At 35.2% G+C, this 22,475-nt stretch overlaps 1 protein-coding gene and 1 long non-coding RNA gene across 2 annotated transcripts in view; one reads left to right on the top strand and one right to left on the bottom strand.

The window, feature by feature from the left end:
• LOC129375257 (disks large-associated protein 2-like) overlaps positions 1-22,475 on the top strand; it is a 90,887-nt gene that overhangs the window by 53,474 nt on the left and 14,938 nt on the right. Inside the window, exons 3-7 of the mRNA XM_055054215.1 lie at positions 536-753; positions 2,477-2,630; positions 4,714-4,933; positions 14,474-14,509; positions 19,453-19,509. Coding sequence (XP_054910190.1) covers positions 536-753; positions 2,477-2,630; positions 4,714-4,933; positions 14,474-14,509; positions 19,453-19,509 — 685 coding nt within the window. The remainder of the gene's footprint in view (positions 1-535; positions 754-2,476; positions 2,631-4,713; positions 4,934-14,473; positions 14,510-19,452; positions 19,510-22,475) is intronic.
• LOC129375258 (uncharacterized) lies at positions 681-20,882 on the bottom strand. The gene is made up of 4 exons (XR_008607613.1): positions 20,811-20,882; positions 19,411-19,558; positions 3,673-3,909; positions 681-763 (listed from the first exon to the last, which is right to left on the bottom strand). It is a non-coding gene; the product is annotated as an uncharacterized LOC129375258 (long non-coding RNA).

Genomic DNA, 22,475 nt, shown 5'->3' on the forward strand with positions numbered 1-22,475 from the left:
TCACTCTGTCCCTGAAAATTACTGCAAAGAACTTCAGCTCTTAAAATGCAGGACTTGTATGAAAACATGGAGCATTTCAATTTCATGCTTTTGTATTTTGACCAAAGAAAGTCTGAGATGCAGGATAGTGTGTCAGCACAAAACACAATGTGCCTATTTCAATGTTTTTAAGAATGAATCAGAATATTTATCGATGTTGGCTGTCTCTATCTTATCCTAATGGAAGAGAGAGGTTTAATAATGATATTGTTTATTTTAGGAGGCAAAGCTCAGAGGTCAATAAAACAGTTATTGAGCCTAATTTTCCTGTTGGAGGCACAAACAAGCAGATCTGATGCAACAGCTTGCCTCATAAACATCTCATACTCATTTGCCTCATTGGGCACCATTGTACATGCTAATAATTTTGGCACTCAAACTAAAATAAGGCTTAAATTTTGCATTCAGAGAAAAGGGAGCATCCGTCTGACATTTCTTCACAAACACTGGACTAAGCATGACAGTGTTTTACGTTAAGATGTATTGTGTCCTGCAGGTACCCCAAGATGAGTGGAGCGGCTACCCCGGTGACAAAGATGAGGAGATTCCGTGTCGCCGCATGCGGAGCAGTAGCTACGTCAAAGCTATGGGAGAGCTGGAGGATGAAAGCGGAGACTCCGACACGAGTCCTAAGACTTCTCCTCAGGCAGCCATTCGTCCTGATGCTCTTGTCCTTAAATCAGCCATGCAGAGACCCCATCTAGACTCCCAAAGGTAGGGCTACCTGCCAAGCACAGCAAGTCCTTGTCAAAGCTTTGTCTATGATTTAGCTTTCAGTTTTTAATGACAGATATTTTGCTTTATAAATAAAAATAAGTAAACCATGCTAGGGAAGACATCAACTAAAATACTGGTGTACAAGTGAAACATTTGTGGGATTTAATACCTTGAAAATACAATGTCGCTAGTTGATAAGCACACACAAATTGGATGATTGTTGCTTCTCAATGAATAGACTTAATGTGAACAAAGAAAATGTCTCATTGATAATGTAGCCTAAGCTAACATCAATGTTGGTCAGAAGAAGCTGAAGGTTGCCTTTTATTGGTGTGGTGTCTAAAATTGGCCTTTTTTGATCAGTACAACCTTCACAAATGTCCAGAAGAAAACTACAGCCTTTGCCTCAGAACGCAGCGAGAAAGCAGCCGCAGATAGTTGTAGTTTGTCTTCCTAATATGAAATAAAAGAACGTTAGAAAGAGGTAGCTCAGTCTCATGAAATGTGGTGAAGTAAGGCAAAGTTGTTATAGGTTTAGAGAATTGTAGGTCATGGTGCCTTGTAAAATTTGTCCATTATTACAAATATTTATTGAGGTCTGAAACAAAATAGGACCTGGTTGTGCAGAAAAAGGAAATGGCACAAGATTCTCACTTATTTTGTTATGAAAAAATCTGAAAAGTACAGGTTTTCATCTAATATTTTGACCATTTTTAGACTCTCCCTAAGCACTGAGCCTCCCACTTGACCTTTTAGGTCAGTTTAGTTTAGTTTGCACAATTACAATACATATCAAAGATATTAAGATAAAAAAAAGTAATAACAGTGCAGGAAGAGGCAATAGTCCAATGAACGTAAATAAAGCCTCCACACAAATAGGAATTTGCAAATTTTCCAACACTGGAGGGAACTTCTTGTTCTTTCAACTAAAGCCCAACTATTAAGTTTAACTTTTAGAATAATTATTAAAGAGACAGGATTTCTTTTTTTAAATGGGGTTCTGGGAAATTGTCATTGGCAGACAAAGGCAGTAGTTACTTAAACCTCTACGCTGCTGTCACTTTTGTAGTTGAGCGTTCTTTACAGTCATCTGAACTTTCTTCAACAAAAATTTAAAGAAAGTTAGACTAATTGTTGACTTTTAAAAACAATGTGAAACATTAGCAATGAATTTTGAGTTTTGGGGGATTCCTGTGTGAGGCGACTGGAGTTGTTTGTTTCATACCTGTTGTTTTACTGACTTTGGCTGGCATTATTTTCAAATGAACTCGATTAATTTTTGCTTTAAGCCACTGTAGTTTTTAAATAGAGACAAATTCTGTGAGGCGTCATGCACTACTCAGTCCTCTCTGCCTCTGAGTGCTCTGTGCCCTTTTATTCACCATCATCACTGTGGGGTTCTGATCGCTTCTGCAGTTGTATGCAAACAAAAAAGACCCTGTGGCTCACAAATGTAATAATCTGTCATTGTTCTGAATCTACACTCATTTATGTGTACCTCTTGTATAATTAGACTCTTAAAGCTGAATCTGATGTTAACATAGTTCTTAAATTGATCTCTTTAATACCTTGAGAGATAGGTATTAAATTGATCTCTTTTTTGTTTTGTCTGGATTCTGTCTATACATAATGTCTTTTTTCCAGCAACAGTTTAGTAAATAGTTTTTAAACTGAGAAATGTTGTGTCTCTCCACCCCAACTCGCTCCTGTCCTTGTTCAGCCAGGGTTACCACTTGCAAACCAGAGATTTGCGGCCCCACCCAAGTGTCACGCTGGATCCTGCCACCTCCTTTCATCCCCCTCCTTTTCGCTCTCGCAACCAGAGCTACATGCGTGCCGTGAGCACCCTCAGTCAAGCTAGCTGCGTCAGCCAGGTGAGTCTTAAACATCCATCTCAAGGATGCATAACTTCAAATGTACAAATGAACTTACCTTCTGTTTTTCACCATTTTCACAGCTTAATATAATGTTACTATTGGTATAGTTATTGTGGAAACACCTCTCATTTCTTACTTCAGTTTTAATCCTCATCTCTCCTTTCTACCACTTGACACTCAAGCTAAGCAGACAGAAAAAAAAGTCATAAAAGATTTGAGACAAAGGGAGTTGTCATGAAAACAAGTGTTTACAAAAATGTGGCATCCTTTCTTGACAACCATCGTTTTAAATCAGACTGTGATTAAAACATGGCATTTAACTTTGCTGTATCATTTGACATCTGCTTTAGCACAGTCTAAAAATCTAAATATATGACCAATGAGTATTCTATCATTTATGGAAACTTGTACACATTTTTTTAAAAATTTAATTTACAAATCTGTTTATCAATTAAGGCATTTATCATTACAACTTTTGACTTGCTTATTGGCACCCAGGCAAAGATTTAAAAAATGTAATTCAGTAGGAAAAATTAACACTTTAATTCCTCTCCTAACCACCGGGTCACGGGACCTAAAGAGAGGATTCTTGGAAATTTAGAGATATTCGTCACCATCAATCCTTTACTGTGTAGAGCACATTATTTTCTTAATGTGGGTCCTTGAGAAAATAAAGTACAGTGATAAAAGGTTAATTTACTTAAAGACATGGGTGCCAATAAGTGTAGAGGGATATATTCTAAATATTGATGGTCAAAAAGATCTCCGTCTTTCAAATTGACCTTCTTTACTAAATACATACAGTATATTCTTGGATCTGTTTCTGAAGTAAATAGCACTAAGACTCATGTAACATTTATTACTTCCTGTCAAAAAATTGTGTTGTAAAGGGGTAAAATCAATGAATTGGATATTTTACTGATGCTGAGTTCATCACTCCTCTATTTCAAACTTAAAAAAACTGGAGTTTTTAATCAGTAGCTTTTCATCAAAGCTTGAACAATGAATTTTAATATCTAACTATCCATTACACACCAACCTTTACAGGTATGTCGCTCTTTAATACCGTGTGTGGATTCACACAGCTGGATCCTCTGTGGGAGTTATTTCGGACCTCCACTGTGAGATGTGCTGGGGGTTGCTGCAGTAAGAAGATGCATGACAGAGCCAGCTCCGATGCTTCCATATGGAGACGGGGATACCGCAGGAGAGATTTTGGTCAAAAGATAGGGGCGTACATTCAGGCAGTTCTCCTTTGGATGAATATTTAAAGTTTCTGTGGAATAAATATAAAATAGAGAGAGGATGATTACGTTTTTATACCATTATTCTCGTGCACAGATTGGAATAAATTCCATAAATACAACATACTTATACACAGTGTATACATTAGAAAATATGCAACTTTGATTTGTGAATAGCAGGATACTTTTAAAAACACAAGAAAGAGCAAAATTGTTATCTGCTAGAATTCTTACTCTCTCATACTTGTTTGCAGCATGTCATGGAAAATATCTCATGAAATACCTGTAATGTCGTTTCTTTCACTTCATTTTAAATAACTCACTTAAAAAAATGAAGCTAATTTTGAGTCTTCTTCACACAGAAGCACTTATAACTTTATGATGAGGATTACAATAATTGTTAGCCCCTTGCTGGATTTGACCAGTTAGTTACCAATTTCTAGTTACCAATTAAGGCCAATCAGGTCAAAAACAACCAACTCAGCCACCAACCAATTTCTCGGTGCATCATAATTACCTCCAAAATACCTGCTAGAGTTAGAGAGACAATGAATTCACACTGGAATGCGTTTTAATATTTTGTATAATTAGTTATATGTCATAGTCAATCTCATGTCTTATAACAGCTTCTGTATCTTTTTCTGATTTGTCTCTTGTTGTCACCTGCAGTGTCTCCATTTGAGCTGACTTTCATTCAGTTTAAGGTCGAGTTTTACAGTGGCCTTTCCTTTTGCTAACACTCCTTCATATTTGCTGTACAAAGGGGAAGAATCAAAGTGAGAAAGAGAAAGGAAGAGGAAAAATTAAGGACTGCTATTCCTGTTTTTGTCTCTCAGGTGAGTGAGACTGAGGTCAATGGCCAGTTTGAGTCAGTTTGCGAGTCCGTTTTTAGTGAAGTAGAATCACAGGCCATGGAGGCCTTGGACCTGCCTGGTTCGTTCCGCACTCGAAGCCACAGTTACCTCCGTGCAATTCAGGCTGGTTATTCCCAAGATGACGACTGCTTGCCTTCAATGACATCCTCCACTGTCACTTCAACTCTCAGATCCACAACAGGTAAAACAACTCCCTGCCCCCAAAATGAAAGAGGGCTTAGTCTGCATATCGTCATACATCGTATACATGCGCACAACCCTGACATACCTACATATGTACAGTGGGGAACCCTTAAGATCCAGAGATGCCAGGCTGAAGTCCTTTCGTTTTCTTTGAAATTTATGGTGTTTATGTCCGTTTTTGCCACTGCTTACTCCTAGCATTTTTGATGGATTTGCTTCTCTGTTAATTTGCATGAACTGTGCATTGGCCAATTTTTCACATCTGTACTATCTGGAAGTTAAAGATGAGGTTTATAATTTACTTAGTACTATCTTGACAAACAAACACAATGTGCATTTTCACAGCACAGCAGAGCACAGTACCATTACACCTGGCATGCACCACAGGAGTAGACTTTACCCTCAGCATGCTCAACTGTGGTGTTTTATGTGTGGCAAAGCGTGCCAGTTACTTAGGGAGGGGTTGAGATTTGATGTGCTCTAGTGGTTGGTAAGCCTTCCAACTGTCCTATCTGGGCTCTATTGAGTGCAAAATTTGCAAATGACTTTCTAATTAAACACATAACTAAAAAACAGAAACCAATTTAAGGTAAGTCAAGGAGACTTAGAGAATGGAAGACATGTGCACACACTTGCTGGTTGCACAAAGGAACTGATTTTTTTGTCAATGTTTAAGGAACATATTCACTATTTTTTCTTAGTAAGCTGTTGTATTGTGGTGCATAAAACTGCAAACAGCAGTGTTAAATACTTACAGGGTTTCATGTCTATGCTGTTGATGGAATTATTTCAGATTTTAAATGACTGCATTCTATGCAAAGGTGATTTTAAAAAAAATGACAATGTAGATTTGAACCTAAACTTCAAAATAGTTTTCATTCATTACTGACTCTTGAATGAACTAGAATTACAATATGTTGCTCTTTTAATACAATTTGAATTGGTGTTATGGTCTTATGTAACACAATACACACAGTAAAGTAAGAAGATTCAAGTACATCAGCATCTTTGTGCAATCAGAATCTTTGCATTACCTCCCTGAGTAAATGTATTTGGTGTTTGCCTGCAAGAGTAAAGCTATGAACCCTATTGAAACATTTTTTAAAATCTATTTACATGAACTGCTTTTCAATATTATATCCAATGATGTTGTATATTTTGATGTCAATTTATTATTGGAGACATTTTCACTTATCTTTTTGTTGGTTTTGTTTTCTTGTTGAATCTGGAGAATGATTTATTTTTTTATCGTTTTATCCTTAATTGGGCTTCCAAATGCAATTTCTTCGTGACTGAACGACTATGGTCTCCAATCCCACCGTCTTATTTGCTGAACTCTACTGACTTAGCCATCAGCACTAAATCCTTCAGCTAGGCCTGGGCTAAAAAAAATTATTTGGGGTAAGGTTGTATTTTAGACGTTAGGAAGGTTATAATAAAAGTTATTAAAGCACAGAAAAAATAGCTACTTGGTGATTAGTTACAAACTTGTTCACTGGTGTCCTTTTGCACAGTTCTTGGAGAACAGTTGTCTTGAAATAAAATGCAATCACCAAATAAGGCTATTTAAAAAAATATCAGGTCATGTTTTTTTTTACAATGCTAGTATTCAGGACTAGTTTGAACCCAGAGGTTAGAGGGCCATTGAATGGGAAAAGGAATCCCATGATGTTCCGTAGGGCAAACAAGCTACAAACCCCTCTACATTTGACCATCCAGATGTTGAAGGATAACCAGGGGAAAAGAACAACTGGAGGCATCAGGGATGATTGTTTCAGGTATTTTAATGTTGACATGCATACATATCTATGTATATGTGTGTTTTTGCACTGCCTTCTCAGTAGAAATTATAGAACCATAAAGTTTAAGTTATCTTAAGTAGCAAACACAGTTCCAAACAACTCATAAAATCTCAGACATTGTTTCTTCTTTAACATTTGTACCACTGAATATTGAATTTTAAAGTGATGAATGTGATGCTGGCTTTTGTGAGTTGTTGATCATGTCTCTATTTAAATGTTTTTAGACCATATTCTAAGTGTAACCACATCAGAAATGTAATTTCAAAGAGCTTTCAGAATGTTTTCATGTCAAAACCATAAAATAGCAGTGAATGTCATTGCCTTGCCACTGTCTCCAACCATTTGTCAGGGCAGAATCTGCCTGCTGTACATGTGTACATTTTATTTTTTCCTTACCATAAAAATTGAAGGCCATTTTTGGCAAAGTCTAACTTTTGGAACTGAGTTTGTCAGCTGTTTTTGACTGTGGGATTGTAGCCTCGCTCTGATGGGGCCTTGGAGGCAGAGAGTGTACCTCTCCCTTTTGCTGGGTTTTATACAACTCTGCACGGTCTTATCAGCCACTTTGGGCCTGATATGTTCAATAGGGTTCATATTTGCTTCTTAACCCTGTGGGTTGTGATTCCTCTACTCCCTTTACATCTTTTCTTTTGCACAAAATGGCACATGGTGCTGGGGCATATTTGGCATGCTAAAAGAAAGGGGTCCTCAAAGAAAGGATTTCTGATTGATAATGATTGATGTATTTTACTTTTTGTTGTGCTGTGCAGTGAAAAGATGGAAAGAAGTCTTGTGAGGACTGAGAAGGCAGTGTAAAAACATTGTGAAAACCTACAGTATGTGAGTTTTTTGGAAATAACTATAGCAAAGTGACAAGACATTTATTTTTATTTTTATTGACTCTTCTAGTATGTATAACATTTACTGAGTCTACAATTTATGTCAGTATTAATGTAGCAGACATGATTTGTTGGGTGTCCCTCCTTTTTGCAAACACTTGAAAATGTATATATCAAAGTCTGTTGCATTTTAATTTCCTTTTCTCTCACATACTGCAAGTTTTCCATAGATATGTAACCATTCTAGTTTTAAATCCTAATCCAATCATGTTCCAGTTGTTCCTTTCACCATGAATGTCCTTATATTTGTATACTCGCATCTTTCTTGCAGAGGGATATGATCTTGTGGATGCCACATCCTTGCTAAATGATGACATGATAGAGGATGATGATGGTGCTAGCTCCTCTGCCTATGCAGAGCTGGAGCGGCTTGAAAGAGAGACTGCCGCTGCTCGAAGCCAGCATAGCACTAGCTCAACTGTAACAGCCATCTCCGTCCCCCCAGCAACGCCACCTTCATATAGAGTCCCTGCTGCTTCACCCATTGCCACCACTGAGCCACCAGTACCCCAAGCGCTCCAGGCTTTCAAGGAGTCTGCCAACATGGTCGCTGCCTTCAACTTGCAATGGAAGGACGAAATCTCTGCAATGCGCTACGAGCTAGCAGAGCTGCGTAGAGATGTCTGTGGAGAGTTAAAAACTTTCAACAGCAACTTCTTCAACTTCACTCAGTGTTATAATATGTGGACTTTATGCCGGGAACCCTGCAGTGACAACACCACACAGACAGACGACAGGGTGTCCATAGGAATTCAAGCAGGCTCAAGCTGGTCAGTTAGACATCATACAGAGGACAAGTCAGTGATGTGTCAACCGGAGCCAGCACCTTTCAGCATTATGGACTTTATGGACCCACCTCGAATTGAAATCATCGAAGGAACTCCTGAGAGCACACCAGAGGGGTCCGGCAGTCCTGCCAGTCCACTACCAATAGAGGACTTCCCATGGGAGATTAACAAGAAGCAGAAGGCTCATAAGCAGTCAGACACAAGTGGCCACACAGGTGGTCACAGAAGTGCCAGTCTAGAACTGTGGAGCAGAAAGTACACCAGTGGGCCCATGTCATATTTGTCTATGTCATTCTAATCATCTGCATTTTCTGCATACTGTAAAAGGATTTAAAAAGATCCAGGTTAAGAGCCAGATATGTAAAGAAAAGCTGTTATATGTCCCTTTACTCTATGCAGACACAGTCTGTCATCTCTTGAACTGCGTACAATAAGTTTCCAAGTATTTTTTTTAACAAGTGTCTTGCTAAGCCATGGAATAAAAGAGGGTGATTTAGTTTTACACCAGAGTCAGGTAAGATATGAATGCGAGAGAGAATGTGGCTGATATTTCAGATCCTCAAGTGCCAAAAAGTGCATCATTAGCTATCCTTCACTGTCCTTACATACCTTAATTACTAAGGGAGAGTTCGCATAGAAGAAAATGTAAGGAATATTTAGACTGAATCCCATTTTAAGGCCTTAAAGGTGTCTCTAAATCTTTGATGAAATCATCAATTCAGTTAGTTGAAAGTGTTTTAAAAAGTAATTAAAAAAATACTTTATAGGCCTGTTTATCAGGCCTAGAAAGCCAAACCATTTCACCCTTAACATCTATCATGCAGTACAATTGGAATACCCTTACCACTGGTGTCAATGTTTAACAAATGTAGGGGCACGACTTAGCGGAAGCAAAAGAGAAATGGGATTCATTCTAATTTATAAATCAATATAAAAAAAGGTGTTTTTGGACCACAGAAACCTTTTCTTGGTTTAGGTACCTTTCAGGAGAACTTTCTCCTTGTTTTATAAAAGTCCCTATTATGATTTTATTACCTACAACAATAGTGAGGAAAGTAAGTTAAAATACTAAGATATGTGAGAGAAAATCATATGAAAATTAGCGTAGACACCCAAAACATCCCAGGGACAATGAAAATTTTCAAATACAAATACAGAATCTTAAATGGAACCTATCACTTTACCTGTCCATCAACAATACTTTACTTGCAAACTTGTGTAATGGATTATGTCCAAAGGAACAAGATGCTCATACAAGTGGCTGAAGTGAGATTCCTGCAGGGGCTCACCTTCCGTTTGCAGTTCATTCAGTCATTCAGAGGAATATTCTTAATTTCCCTTCGACTTGTATGACCCAATCTCTGACAGGATGGATCATTCAAGCCGGAGTTTTACACTTCCCATAATCTTGGTTAGAATTACACCTGCTCAAATTAATCTCATACATGTGAGAGAAAATCAATAACCTTCACATACAAATGAAGGACATGCAAATACTACATAAACCAAGCACAGCCAATAGTCAAAACTGCAAACTTTTTACTGTTTGATCAGTAAGTAAACGCCATTGCAATCCTGATTCTGCACAGTCATTCCTCCCTCTCCTTCAATCCTCCACAAAATACATAGGAGACCCAGTATGTGTTGAAAACATATGGTGATAAGTATTTTAGCACATTTACAGCTTTCTGGTATGTCCTTAAGTTATATCATCATCAATGTCTGGAGTTCAGAGTCTAAAAATAACACTATGAGCATATTCAGTTTCCAAAATGTCAGTGAGCCTTCAGAACTTGGTTGGTCCAAAAACACCTACAATACAGGGAGGCAAATAGTGGCATGTTTCTGCACATTAATCTGAATAGATCATGTTCATTCCAGTTTCTCATTCTGTAGAAACATCTTAAGCACCTACATATACTGAAAAAAAAAATACTGTGAATACGTTTATAACTTTATAAAACATAGTTTTGTAATGAATGCATTAAATAATACATTATTTAAGAATATATTGATATACTACTGACATTCTAGTTATTTCAATCAAAGCATTCTTTTGCCTTTGCCTTCATCCATTTGTAGCAAGTTGCAGCAGAAATGGGCATAATTGAAAAAGTTTACAAGTTGGTTAAATAAACTAGATAGCTACATTATTTAAACAGAAGATACCATGATCTAATGACAGGAATATAACACCCTATCACATTTGTAAACATTTCCACAACACTGTGTTGAATGCTTCGTCTCAAGGCTCTGCAAATCTTCATCCTAAACCAGAATTGTTTACAGTGATTCAATTTGAGTGACCATAAGACCCAATTTCGTCAGGAAGGTGAAACAGGAGAGCGATTCATGCTGATCATGAAGGATAAAATATTACGTTCAGTCCATTCCAGCACAAACTAAATTCATGTTATATCTCTATAAATGTACAATATATACATGTATCATTTTGTATATAGACAAACTTATATTCAAAACTTTACTTGCAGTTATAAAAAATACTGTGTTCTGATAGAACTGCGAGGAATTGTTGAGGTAAATGTGGTTCTTGACAAAAAAAGTTTTTACTTCTTACTCTTCCCCAGCTATTTGTTTTATTGTCAACAACTTAATTGCTTCTTTTTCTTTTGGCACATATGATGAAATTTGTAATTTCTCCTATTTTGTATGTGGTATTCACTGGAGGCCCTCACATGTTTGTTACAGTGTCTTATCAGTTAAAGTTTATATTTTAAAAGACACTATGCCACAAACACAGACTTCCATCAGTTCTTTAAATGTTGCTTTTAATTTTAGTTAATTTGATTATAATCAGCAATTGTAGAATTTTTCCCATAATCTCGACTCGGGCAGTTTGTAACTTCTGAATTGTAATAATTAAACATTATCCCTACAAGTAGACAATCAGAGCCGACAAAGGCCTCTACCTCTTAGAAATGTCCACAGAGGTGGAGTGTAGTACAGCTGAATGTTCCAACACCGCCTCACTAGTGACGGCTAAAGTGGACTCCTGTCTTAATGGATAGGGGTCTCAATCATTATTTTGTCTCATAACTGCCACAGCCATTTCACCCCCTATATCACTTTACCGACATGGCGTACCAAAGCTCACACAGACATGAACAGATCTGAGACCAACAAGCCAACATTTGACAGCACTTAAATCTGATAGATATCTGCAGCATTGAAAAGGCATAAAAAGAAAGGCATTATCGCCCAAGTTCATAAAAAGAAAATTGCTCCCTTTCTAGACTACTAAAAGACAAAATTTATCAAACATATATTTTGAATTACATTAATAAAGAATTAAACCACTTTAAATTTTAATTTGGCCATATAATAAAACTCAGAAAAGACCCAGAGTTCTTACAGCTGCTCTGTCTTAAAAAGCAGGGAAATTTATGTCTTGAACATGTGAACATAATTTCTAAAATTGATACGAACATGAAGTGTGTCAATGTCATTTCCTCTTCGAACATGGCATGTGCAAAGATATCCAAAAGGTACATTTTTTTTATGTTATCTAACCATACTGTACTCTCAGAGTATTGAATCAGCCTCTCAAATGTTCTGCATCAAATATAGTCTCTACATGTTTTTTTCTTCAGCAGGGGAGTCTTGTGCAGTGAACATGCACAGAGGCCATTGTGGCTAGTCTTTTTCACAATGGTCAGTGACTCTTGAACAGCTATTCTAATTATTTTGATTCCTCTGTCATAAATATTGGAAAAAACTCCTGATTGTGACTGGTTTATGGTACAACATGGGTCACTGGAATGCTTGGATCTGAAGAAATGTAAATGTAAACAATTCCAACAGTATGTTTGATCCAAAAATGTTGAAGAGCCCCTTGTTTTTATCAATCATAAAATGCTTTCAAGAGACTGGAAATAAAAATCCTTTTATAGGCCATCAATTAGATCTTTATGTACACACCGATATTATATGCACTGTAAGTAATGACAGATTACATACATTTTTATGGTTTTGAGCATCTTTTAGCATCAAATTTACTTCAGGTGTGAAATGCTTATTCCCAGAGTCATTCCATTTTACAACATAATTAATAGACTTTTGATATCTTTGTATGTGTGAATTGCTACTTTTATTAGCCACCGGCATCTTTAATGAAGCTCACCTCAATAACCCTGTGAGACCAATTTTAACTAGGAAAAACATTGATGTGTTCAATACGTATTTTCCTTGCTCTTTCACTAAAATTGATTAAAATCCAATATGTATTTTTTACAACGGAGAATTTCTCAACGACATGTTTTATTTATTATTGATTTAACAACACTAAACCATGGAGTTTGGAAGAGCAGGGTGCAATGGAGACTGTCAATCATAGCCACTTGCAACACAGAAGAAATTTCAAAAATATTTACACTTAAAACATCATTACTGAGGCCAAATGCTGGATTTTTGCAAATATATCAGAGAAGGCTTCTGACTGTGACAAACATCCTTTAGTAATTTAATGAATATAAAAAATATTCACTATTTTGATTTTGTTCAAGATGTTTACGCTAGATTTTCTGATTCAATTATCTTCCTATTGTTTTAATTGTGTAAACAAATTTAAAGGTGCTGTAGACTGGCAAGTCATGATGTCTTCAATTTACATTTATTCATGCTATGCAAGGCCTTTATTTCTATATGAATACCATCAAAGTATGTACTGGTTGTAATATTAATAAATAATATAAAGCGTGACTGGCTGAAATAGAATCAGACCTGGAAAAGTACTGATTAAAAAAAATCATACATATGCTTTGATTTAACTGTTCACTTTTAAGTTTACTGACAACATACATGCTTTTTTCAGATAGTTAACATTATAGCTCACACATAATGCTAAAAATCTTAAGAGGTTGTTGTTGAGATTACTGCCATGTAGTAGCATTTGCATGATTTGTGCCATTATGTAGAAAATAATCATCTCTACTTCACTCAGAATGTACACACTTTAGAATATTATCCACCCCAAAAGACCTGTTAGTATATAATTGCTAGTATTATATACTAAAATTGTTGTACATTTTCTCAATTTACAAAAAAAGCAAACTAGTAATCAATAGATTCTAGGTAACTTGCCCAGGTAGATTATTCCAATCTGTCATTATTATTTTAACACATAGCCCAAAGATGTTATTCTTTCCTTGAATAAAGTGGAAATGTAGCAAAATAAACAAATCTAAACATTATTTTAAAATGATATATAAATATAGCTATATACACAGAATTAAATATTTAACAAATCTGAAGAAGAAAAAAAAGGATAGTCACCATTATTTTTAAACATGCAACTTTATTTTGTGTAATAAAATATCCACAGTAAGTGTTTGTGAGAGTTTCTGAATTGCTTATAATGGTTTATATGTTAGCACACCCTCTCATCTCATTATGTTTTGTTTCCTTTTACTTTGTAAACCAGAGATTTAATGCAACAACTGTGCCAAATCTGTGAAGTCCAGGTAGGACAAAGGTTTCTGGATGGAATCTGACCTTGTAAAACTGCTTGAATATAAACCTTCTTTCCCATTTTGTGTTTTTCTCCTTTATTTAATGCAAGTGTCTTGGATAACGTATTATTTTCTATTCAGACTGCAGTTTACAGGAAAACATCTGACATTTTCTTTTTGTAAAACCTTTGTTTAGCTTGCATTTTTGTTAGCCTTTGTCTATTTTGTTAAACTAAAGAAAAATGTCTTTTTTCTTTAACGGCCATTGCCTACTGTGGTATTTCTTGTCTTTTTTTTTTTTTTACTTTATGTGTTTTCGAAAAATGATTGAAGACAATGGATTAAAATGTTTATCATAATTAAGTTTGTGGTACTCAAAATGGGGGTCATAGCTTTACTACGCATTCGAAGATAACTTGCAGCATGTGTCCAATATCTACACATCTGAACAGACTACAGCTACACTACATAGATGAGGCAGAGTGTATTTTACTTCAATATGCCTTTCTTTTCAGCTGAGCTGCCATCTTTTTTGTTTTTGTTGGTTTATTTGTTTTTCTTTTTGTTTTCCCCTATTTTAGGCGCCCGTAGTTTAGCTGGGGGGCGTAGGGAGTACGGTAGGTCTGGTAGGGAACTGCTTTTTTAAAATCTTCTTTTCTCCATGTTGTTTCTTCAGCTTTTCACACATTTTGTCTCTCATAAACATTTTCACTTTGGTTAAAATAAGATGTATCATAATTTGAAGATGTCATCATATATATTAAATCATTTAAATGTGTTCATCTGTTTCTACATTGAATCCAATGGAATTTTAAAGATTCTATATGATAAGTAAAAATCAAGAAAGGTAGCAAAGGAGTAGTCGTTTCTATCCTGGTGTTAGTTCACTGGCAACCTTTGCATTTATTTAAAGAAATTAGAAAAAAATATATATATATAATGTTCCATTTCAAATGTATTTAAGGTGGAACATACTATCATAGATCCATGGTACACAGTATAGTGCTCATAAATTAATTTTAGTTTTTTTTTAAATTATGATTTAATATTGTTTTAATGTTACTGTTTTGTTCAATTCATCAATATAAGTGATTCACTTTCTTGCGTTAGCCATTTTGTATATTTTCTTTGGGTAAACAGAGGAAAACAAAATGAGCGAGCAGTAGTTTACCTTTTCCTATCTTAAGACTTTGTCTGGTAAGGTAGATTAGAATCAACAACAGTATTCTACAAACCACAACAAATCAATGGCTGCCATGAATGATGTCTTTCGTTAAAGCAATAATTTATAACTTTTTTTAGTCACTTTCCAACATGTAAACTAGCAAAAACAACTTTTTGTCACTCATTTTATAAATTGAAGCTCATATTTGAGTAGATTCATTAAAAGTTGTGTTTATTTTTGTTCTTAGGTTTTGCTAAGCTTGGATCGGACAATTAAGATTATTCTTTTCATTGATTAGCAAATTATTCTTTTGTTGTGTAATTGTTTATTTTTGGTACAAAGACAAAAATGGTTTACTATTGTGTATTAACAGAGAAAAGTGACTGAGGGTAGGATTACCAAAACAGGAATTGTTATTCCAAGATGACCTAAATCCATCGTCTACCTTAAAATAGCCGGTTCTTTTTATCTTTAGGCCAGGTTTGCAGGTTGCTGATATTTCCAGAACAAAGCATGTCCAATAACAGCTGGAGGTTAAAAGTTAAAACATTTTTTACTATTAAGCATTCATGACTTTCTCCTAATACAGTCTTGCTCTCAGCCTTAATGATGCTTAAAATATTCACTTTAGGATGTTCTTCTCTCAGTAATTATGTCCACATTGAAGAGGATTTTTGTTAGTATGATTCGATAAGTATTTTGTATTCCTTGATTGAAAAAAAAACAAAACAGATATTTTAAGTTTTAAACTGTCCAGTCAGTGGTTAGCTCTGATCAAGCTGAAACCTGCTAGATTAAGGTCACCGATCAACAAGGTTGGAATCATATTGGAAAATATGAAGTTTACAGTAAAAATGTAGAGTATTAGGTTTGCATTTCCATTTATTCTCTAGTTTATTTACCTCCTTCGACAAAGTTGTTGCTTGTCTTTTATACATATGAAGATCTATTTTTATACCCAACATATCAAGTTTTAATGTTTGTGAAGAAAATGTGTTACTAAAGACACCTCTGACATCACAAATTCTAAATATTATTGGCCAAAATATTGTTTTCTCTCAAAATGTTTTTATAAAGTATTCAACTTGGTGTTCTACAAAAATGGTGTTTTAGTCGTTGCTATCTGGCCATTGATTTGTCTTGGTTTGTTGCGAGGATCTTGCCTAAAAGGTTGAGTCACTTTGCACCATGGGGGCATCACCACTGTATGTATATATGTATGTGGCTATATTTTACAATTGTTCAATTAGTAAGAAGTAAAGGCCTTCTCAAAACAATTGTTTAAGAAATTGTAAGTCCAGTACCATCATCTGGAATGAGGTTCTATTTGTCCTAATCTTTCATTCATTCATCCATTTTCCCATTTATTCATGCTTCACTCCAACAACAGTCACAGGGGCTTCATTTGGTGAACATTGCAAAAACAGATTGTGTTTTCTCAAACTCTCTTTTTAAAAAAATGTTAATTTGAAATGAACATTGACTGAAGAATGCACATAAAATATTTGAAAGCTAGAAAAGACTTGGCCATTTCCCTCATGGAGAGAGAATAAGTTGACAGGACAAGAACTAGTTAAGTACTTCACTAAGCTGGCATGTGTGGAACGGTGGTATTTTTTGAAGAAAACCTCTAAGAAGTTCAGTTTCCAGTCTAACAAAAAATGCTCGTCACAAATGAAATGGTGTAATTACGCATCACATTTGGCCATAGCATGTCTTGTTACGGAGAAATATTGCCACTTGTAATTATTTTTTTTTTTTTTGCTACAGTAAAGACGGTCCTTTAATTTTAATGTTAATTAAAATAATAGTCTCCCTGTAATATGACAATATATTACCATATGTTGTAATAATTTGAAAATAATAGGCTATAATCTAGAATGTTTACAAAAATACATATTATTGCATTTACAACCATGTCATCCTTCACTCTTTACATTTTCAGCCCCCATGCTCATGTAAGAAACATCTCTGCACATCATTCATTCACAATGCGCCCCTACTTGAGCAGCCTGGACAGCACTTCTTTGCCAGTCGAGCCCACAACTTTGGCAAGAACGGCTTGAAGCGCAAATGGAGGGAGTTGGACGAAGTGGAGACACAATCTGAGCAATTTTTGTCAATTTGTTTTTGAAATTTTAAGTCATGAAATCAAAGGAACAGGTTTGAGAATACTTGCTGCAAATGAAGGAGAGTAATGGTCTGTCACATTCTCTGTGACAAAACTAGCATGAGGTTTCCATGGAGTTTTATCAGAACTTTTCATATATACATAATTGGAAATCTCAACCAGATTTTGCAAAAAAACAAAAAACAAAAAAAAGGCTAAAGTTTCTGAGACATCAAAGTTTGGCTTATGCTCGTTGAATTAAGTACAGTACAATGTCTACATTGTAAGTATATCAGAGTAAAATGATTTAATCCAATCACTGCTAAATTTAGCAAAATGTGCAAATGAATCTTTAAAAATGTCCAAATGCTTTATTGCAGCATGCATGAGTTCTTAAATTGTTTTCGAAAAGTGAAACTAGAGAACAGAGACAGACTCTCTTACTTTCCAGTTCAGAACTGTGTTCTTTGTCTGGGTCTCTCACCACATTCTGTCTGACTTTCTTGTTGTTCTTTGTTGTCTTAATATCATTTTGTTAATTCTGCTAATGTGTAACATGAAAACTTCTCCAGTTTATTCCTACAACACTTCGCTTTGCTTTTTCAGGACCTGATGATCTTTCTGGGCATTACTTTTACAGTGCAGTCCAAAAATGACTGAAGGATTGTGCCTGCTAACAAGAGACACAATCTCTGAATGGCTTAATGATCACCTTGTAAAACACATTTAAAAGTACTTATCTACTTTAAAAATTGAGAATCATTTCAAATGATATTTATACGACTATAGCTTCACATTCATGTTGAGAATTTCTCGTCTGTCTTGTCTGCATGTCTAACATAGATATGGAGAGCAAAATGTTTACATATTTAAATGAATGTTCCTTAATGTTGTGTCTTTCAGTTCAAAGTATAAACTATTAAGAGTCATGATGCTTATTTTGTAGATTTAAAGCAAAGTGGATGAGTCACATTCCTCGCAACTGCTATTATTCCAAAACTGTTTGCCAACAGTATTAAAGTCTATTGGGAATTGGTTTACTATTATACAGAAACATTTATTGTATTAAAATGGGTAAATAAAATTGCCTACAAAAGAAAGATGTACGACAGACAAACACCCGAAGAGACATTTCAAGCACAGCAACATGTTTAAGACGCCTTAGAGGGAATGTTGCTTATGGACATTGCTCACCAAGGTTACAAGTTGCTTCAGGGCTATTAAAAGAAAATGCATTTGGAGAAGAAAACACAGACACATGCAGAAGAATTGCTTAAGACTGTTACACAATGTACACTCATGGTAAAAAATTACTGTATTGTATAATTATTGTAGGATTTATCAGTTAATCTTAATGACCTTAATGTCCAGAAACCTCAGGAGTGTCATAAATCAAATTATCAGAGAAAGAGAGATGCAAACTTCCCCAAACAAAAATGGCATTTCTTACTATATCTATTGTTTCAAAGAACATAAAAAATACTTTACTAAGAATGATTGTGTAAAACACAAATTCATAAATAGTGGAAAACTATTCTACTTCCAGTCTGGGTCCTATTTATTAAAAAGAAAATGAGCATCTTGTTTTTACAAGAATCAAGATGATTAGAGTCTTAAACGCTAAGAAGTGCATTATTTCTCTGTGCATTAATTTTATTTCAGACGTTTCACTGAACTAACTTCTGTTAATGCATTTCTTTAGCTGGGCTGCCAAAGCTCAAAGAAGAGTTGTAAGGATATTTAGTGATTGTAAAGAAGGAAATGTTTTGGGGATTAAATAAATATTATTGAAATTTTCAGCAAAACCATTTCAAAGCATTTTCCTGATATTATGCATCGGAAAAAGATATTTATATCTTTATAAATATTCATCAACGCTTGTAACAAAACTGAAATAAGGTGGTTAACCTCAATAATTTTATTTGTTTTAAGATTCATTTTCTGTTTGTATAAGAGGTAATGGGTTGTATTGTGTGGTTTTGGAAAAATTATGTTAGATTTACAAAATTTTAAACCCTTGTAGCAACTAGATCTGCTTGAAAGAGGCTGTGCTTTATTTTTTACAATGAGAGTACATGTGACATGTAAAAAAAAAAACACTTTTTTCAAAGATATACAATTGTGGTTTATGAGCTCTGTGTTTGCTTATCTCCGTAGTGGTTCATTGATGAATTTAAGTATTCTAGTTTTTCTGTTAACATACAGTATTATTTGAATGAACCCAGTCAAGAGTGTACTTTTACCTGCATGTTTTCTTTCTAACTGATGTTGCTTCCTCCTTACAGGGATTCAGTTTCGTCTCCCTACTTCATGCAGTGTGGACCGTGCTCAGCCACCTCCAGGTAGCAGTGTTATACCGCCCCTGTCTTTTCAGTCGTAGTAAAGACACGTCTGTAGGAGTTAAAAACAGAACAAAACAAATGGGGAGACATATTCTAAACCTTTAATACACTTCATACTTCACACGTAAACCTATCACATGCTGTTTGAACAAAGACTATTCACCACTTTGCAGCTAGACAACATTGTTTTGAAAAACACAGAACAAACGTTTTCACCAGGTTTTAATAGAGGGTAAAAAGGGACATATTGTGATGCTTTTATCATCACAATATATGTGGCACTAAACAGTTTAATATGCAAATTCATAACATTAGATGAAAAGTCTAAACCTAAAAGAGTAATGCCCTATAACTTTAACCTGGTTATATAAAAATTAATAAATAAATAAATAAAAAACATTGATGTCTCCATTTTAAAAGCTGACATGTTGGGGTTATAGAAAATAACAAAACAGTAAATTCTCAAAGGTATGACTGCTTATAAGCTCAACAGCAACACAATCTGCAGAATTTAATTTAGGTTTGTTTAGTCTTGGTTTCTCTCTATGGAGGGACATATTTACTGATGAGCTTTTGTGCAATCATGCAAAGCCAAACAGTTCGATTTAACAAAGGCAGCATCAACTGGATAAATGAAGGACAACAAACTTTCCTGGACTGTGTAAATTTAACTAGCGGGTCAACTGACACTATAAATCTGGTGATAGATAGGGTTAGGGTATTCAAGAGTTAAGCTGTTTGGCAGGCAAAAAATGAAGAATTATCCATGTCACAAAATCTCCCCTTACTGGTGCTCCTTCAGGCATCAGTGTTTTAGACAGAAACTAGATTACATGTTCCAGTTCTTGCCATGAAACAGTTGCTCAGACGATGCGAGTCTTTTTAACCTTTTCCCAAGTGACAGGTCAAATTATGAGTTTTTAAAAAGTTTGATTCCTGCTTCACTGGCTGCAAATGCCCTCTATGTGGTTCTTGTTTATCAGGGGAGTGCAGGCCTTACTGTAAAAATATGACAATCCTTTGTTGCTTGGTAGGTCTCTGGATACACAACTGACAGAGAAAGAGATGTAGTGCTTTTAAAAAGTCAGGTTGACCTATCCTAACATTTCTGCCTCCCAGTAGAGCAGAAACTCGATTCATCAATATCATTTGAACCACCAGGGGAAATGACAATATCACACTTGTTTGATTCTATAAAGGATTTAAAGGTAGTCTTTGTAAAGTAACATCAATTTAATACATTTATCATTGCTTTGGGAACATATGCTTTTACTCTCACGTTTCACATGAGTATCTCTTACCTTAGCTGTTTTTGTTCTTCTCTTTTTCCTTCCAACACACCAGGTTTGTGTTAACTAATTAACAGGCGTCTTTCCCTCGTCTCCTTGTTGTTTCTTTGCCAAGAAATGTTAGGGATGCATTACCGCCACCTACTGGTACGGAGTGCGGTAGCACCTGTCTTTCATAACTGATAACTTCAGTCTGAGTTTGTCTCAGGTTGACGTTCATTCTTAAACCACATTTTCACCTTATGCAGTTCCCTTTTAATATCCTCACAATGCATCATCTGCTGTATTGATAGCTTTCTGTGCCCTTTTTTTATTTTAATCATTGTCTTAAATTTAAGACCTCTCCATTTCCTTCTCAGCTTCACATAAAATTCTGCAGCTTTTTACAGAAATTATTAGAATATTTGCTACCAGAGCCAAATTAACAAAAGGCAAGGCATGACTCAGATTTTCCAAATTTAAAATATAATAGCAAAACTTATTTTAAAGCAAATATATTGCTAAAGTCTGACATTTATGTTATTGAGTTCTGTGTTGGCACTGAGCAGTTTGTAACGTGTTCAATTTAAAAAATAATTCAGTCAGCGCTAGTTTGTAATGACAGAAAGTGTGGAGTTATTGTTCACTCTGAGTCATTATATTCTTATATCCACCTGCTGTGTCTCACAGAATTCCAGCCCCTTTATGCTGGATAGAAGTCAAATCTAAGGTAGGATTTAGTTTAAAAGAGTTCCTTTAATCCACAGCGTCCTCAGTGTGTGCACAGAATGTGTGTTTAAAGATAGCTATGCTCATACTGTGGGTATTTCAGCAGGAAAAGAACACTTACATTCCTGTATTAGATCATGCGTTCACTTATTCTGTTTATTAGATAACATCCTTTATGTAAGCTTGAGGATGAGGGTTACTAAATGAAATATATTACAAGCGATTAGTAAAGGAGGAGATCACATGCTGTAGGGAATATATGTATTTCTCAGCATGATTGCCACAGATTTGCATTTGTGATTAATGTTTGTGTTTCTTTGTGTTTCATTATATTGTGCTTCACTCCATTTATGGAGGAAACTTAAATTGAAAATAAGAAAAAAGCTGAAAATGAAAAATTCAAAATCGCACATTTTGAGCTCAATGATGGATCTCAAATTACGAAGAAAAGTCTACATTGCTTTATAGTGAGTAACAGTCCCTGATTAGTCATCATTCAAAGGTGAATAGATTTACCCAGCTTTTAATGAAATTACTTAACAATAGAACCATCTGTCTTATAACTAATTAAACACGAGCTGCTTTCACAGCAGACAGTAAACAAGCAGCGTGGAGCTTTACTTTGGCAAATTATTTGACTACTTCCTGCTTTTTACAACGTACTGGGACAATCGGAGACCTGATTCACCATTATTCCAATTAAACGAGTCAAACAACATTGTCTCCAAAAATAATAAAGACTCAATTTTTAACCTGGAACTTTTACAGACGAAAACAAAATAGGCTTTGAGTCAGTAATTTGCTGGAAGATGCTGCCCCTCGATAAGGGTTTAAAGGTTCTTTCCCTTTTTATCATAAAAATAAATCTATTACAAAGCAAGAGCAGCGTTTTATACAAAATGAAGTCAGTATACCGTAATTCAGTCCAGTTTTGAGGTCTAGCCTAGCTGAATTATCATCAAAATTTCA

Source organism: Poeciliopsis prolifica, unplaced genomic scaffold, assembly GCF_027474105.1.
Source record: "Poeciliopsis prolifica strain line A6 unplaced genomic scaffold, Auburn_PproV2 SCAFFOLD039, whole genome shotgun sequence".
Lineage (NCBI taxonomy): Eukaryota > Metazoa > Chordata > Actinopteri > Cyprinodontiformes > Poeciliidae > Poeciliopsis > Poeciliopsis prolifica.